Source organism: Leptinotarsa decemlineata, unplaced genomic scaffold (assembly GCF_025532065.1).
Source record: "Leptinotarsa decemlineata unplaced genomic scaffold, Ldec_3_MD MMD2_tig00000133_RagTag_RagTag, whole genome shotgun sequence".
NCBI classification, from domain to species: domain Eukaryota; kingdom Metazoa; phylum Arthropoda; class Insecta; order Coleoptera; family Chrysomelidae; genus Leptinotarsa; species Leptinotarsa decemlineata.
Window position 1 is genome coordinate 897701 of NW_027412542.1, and position 3395 is coordinate 901095.

At 33.1% G+C, this 3395-nt stretch overlaps 1 protein-coding gene across 1 annotated transcript; it reads right to left on the bottom strand.

Moving 5' to 3' along the window:
• On the bottom strand, window positions 1–2249 carry Rpn6 (Regulatory particle non-ATPase 6). Its single transcript, XM_023173887.2, has 3 exons — window positions 1376–2249; window positions 817–1130; window positions 1–480 (listed from the first exon to the last, which is right to left on the bottom strand). Exons 1-3 carry the CDS (start codon window positions 2179–2181, stop codon window positions 359–361), a joined length of 1242 nt encoding a protein of 413 aa, XP_023029655.1. The 5' UTR covers window positions 2182–2249; the 3' UTR covers window positions 1–358.
• Window positions 2250–3395: the final 1146 nt, after the last annotated feature.

Sequence of the window (3395 nt, forward strand, 5' to 3'; positions counted from 1 at the left end):
TTATTATAAATTCGTTTAATGTCAAGCATTATGCATAAATTACAGCTTCAGAAAATGTAACTCTCAGTACATTCAACTGTCTGCACTTTTTGATATTTACAGTGAAGTTAAAAACTCAGATGGAAAGCAGAACAAACTGAATTCATCATCTCCCAACCCACAATAAAAATTGAGAAATGCTAAAATCTAAACATTGTTACAATTCAGAACACAATCCATTTAAAAACTGAGAATTTAGTTAGTTTATATTCCAAAAAAACATTATAATTATATTAAACTGTAATATTACCAAACAGAGAAAATTTATGAAAGATCAAAATACAGTAATTTTAATAGTTTTATATTAGTTGTGTCAAACCTATGACAGCTTTTTAGCTTTTTGATATAGGGTATCTACTACTTTACTCATGCTTTGTATTGTTTCTAGGGCCATTTCATATGTTTTGTCTACTGGAGTTGCTTCAAAAACTATTAGAACACCTGAAACACAAACAAAAAAGTAAATAAAATGATTTTGTCTTATACATTTTTAGTTTGCCAATATATGTGCATGATATGTATTGATGCTTCTAAGGCAAATGCAGATATAATTGGAATCAGAATATGCTTCACTGTCATGAGAACTATTTCTTGTCTACAAAAAAATTAAATATAATGCAGAATAAATGAATTTTTGACTGCGTACACGGGTGCTGAGTTTAGAATTCAAATTCATAATCTTCAGTTCAAAATATGCCTTATTGAAAATTTTGCAAAAATTAGCGCAAGCCATTGAAACAAATATTTAGCAACAATAACAACTATCAGTATTTTTACCTTCTCCTTGATCCAATATCCCATGAAATTTAGCATCAAGAATCATCTGCGAGAGCTTCTTTTCCACTTGTAACATTGGAAGTTTGATTGTTTTTGCAACATAGTCCACCTGTACTCTGGAATATGGTTCTATAATCCTGCACAGATTTTGTTCCAACATATTATCATACAAAGTTCCTAAATGGGCTCTGACGATAACATCATCCTCTAGTTCATGTTTGAACTGCTTCACCGCTAACTGAAAATCTGCCAAGGATCTCTTATGAGAAGCTCGTGCAACAGCTTTCATTGCTTCTATGTCTTGACCAGCATATCTATAATAATAAAAACATATATGCTTTATTACCACAAACCATTTTTATCGACAAAGCTATGAAGAATGACAGTATCACACATTAAGAAAAAACAAAAAATCTGGTACATAGTACATATCAAAGTATAAAAAAAATGTTAAAAGGGTGAGTTATATATAAAATAATAATATATACAGTCCTTCCATCCTAATTAATATAAAAAGTGTCATATTTTCTAAAAATTCGTTTGATTATTGAGAACTCACCTGATGGCTAATTTCCCGCTTACAATTTGTTGTACATCTTCCGGACTGTTGATCATAATTTTTGAAAGAAGCATATATTTCAAAGCTGTCAACGCTTTTGGTGATTCTACGCTGTCAAACCCTTCAAATGCCTCATAAAAGTATGAATAGGCAGTTTTGAAGTCTTTTTCATCAGCTGCATGCAGAACTCCAGACTGAAGGTCAAGCGCAGCTTGCATCTTAGGAGGGCAATAGATGGAATTGGCTGTTGTACGAGCTGAAGTTAATGCGGCACGAGCCTTGGGCAGGTTACTCAAGGCGTGATATGTCTTACTTTCAAGCAACTGTACTTCTACCAGTAAATTTTTGTCATCCAACTTTTTCAATTCTTTCAACAAGGTGGATTCCAGAATCAGAGCCTCGGCATACATACCAGTATCGAAATACAAGGCTATCAATCGCGCTTCCAAAGACTGACGAAGAAAGGTCCTTTTCTCTTCTTTTGCCCACTCTATACATTCTTTACACAGTTGGACTTCTATTCCGATACCTGCTTCCAAATCTAGGAAATAATCGACCAGAGACCTGACCAGTTTCGCAGCTTTCGCCTTGCTTATAATGCTGAGAAACGGACGAGTAGCCTTTATCAATTCAGCCAGTTCTTTAGCCTTACCCTCTTTCTTGTACTTTTCGCCGAGGTTGAGGATGTCCTGTTCTTTATTAACGATGTTCTGATCATCGTCATCTTCATTTCTTTTTAAATTTAACAGTTTATCATGTTGAGAAGGTACGGACTGAGCTCTTTCAAACAACATTGCGCCAGCCATATTTTCACTAAAACACTTTATTATTCTCAAAGAGCATTGTCATCGTGAGAATTTCAATGACATTGACAAGTGATGGCAAAATGACAGAAGGCAACATTAACATTTGTGAAAAGCGGTCTTCAGCAAAGAGTACACCAACTACCTGTATTCTTTGGTCTTCAGTGTTTGTATTGCAAGGATGTGTAGAAAAACCACCATACTACACATTTCTTTTGTGACTTCTAACTCGGAATTATATTTTTCCAATATTTTTTAACTCGGAAGTTCCGATATAGAACAGAAATTCTAACTACTTTTCAGAATTTTATAATTCTTATTTTTAACACGAAAAATTTTGGTTTAGGCTTAGGTATATAGAATTCAGACGGTAAGTTATCTAAACTAATCTAAGTGCGTTCATTCATGAAACTAGGCAATATTAGTTTCAAGTCGGAAATTCCGAGTTGGATCTCGAAAAAATATTATTCTCAATTAATAGTCAGAAACATTAAAAATAAATAATGATGAATGCTCAATGCGACAGCTGTTTGCGATTCGCATAAAAAATTCGAATATTCGGATAAGCATAAACGAGCACAGACCACAGAACAAATGCCATGTTGGTAAGCGTAGCAGATTTCAATCAGCAACAAAAATTATTGATTTTTTCTTGTAAAAAAATCTGCATTATTTAGTTTACTACAAACTACAAAAAATCGGAAATTCCGAGTTGGATCTCGAAAAAATATTATTCTCAATTAATAGTCAGAAACATTAAAAATAAATAATGATGAATGATCAATGCGACATTCGAATATTCGGATATAAGCATAAACGAGACCAAAAACAGACCACAGAACAAATGCCATGTTAGTAAGCGTAGCAGACTTCAATCAACAACAAAAGTTATTCATTTTTTCATTAAAAAATGCTGCACTATTTAGTTTACTACAAACACTACAGATGTGCATTCTTTACGAAAGCCTCACATCAATGGTGTGCTATTCTGAATATCATTCTACTCATTTCTATTGATGATAATGCTAAGTTTATACGAAGAATGTTTCGAAAATTCATTTTCATTTATTTTCTTATACGTATGTATCTTTATTTGATACAGTCTTCAGACATGTTTGATCTCTGTTAGAGTATTGGTACATTGGATGTTTCTTTCCCCCTTGTGGCTTTGTTCACGAAATAGAGCTGTTACTTAGTCAACAATCTTTCTCTAGACA

Excerpts from the sequence above, each read along its gene's own strand:
- Rpn6 (XM_023173887.2), bottom strand. The coding sequence starts at position 2,181 with ATGGCTGGCGCAATGTTGTTTGAAAGAGCTCAGTCCGTACCTTCTCAA. Across the intron at positions 1,131-1,375 it reads AGCGGGAAATTAGCCATCAG|ATATGCTGGTCAAGACATAG; the intron begins GTGAGTTCTCAA and ends TTATTATTATAG. Across the intron at positions 481-816 it reads GATATTGGATCAAGGAGAAG|GTGTTCTAATAGTTTTTGAA; the intron begins GTAAAAATACTG and ends TTTGTGTTTCAG.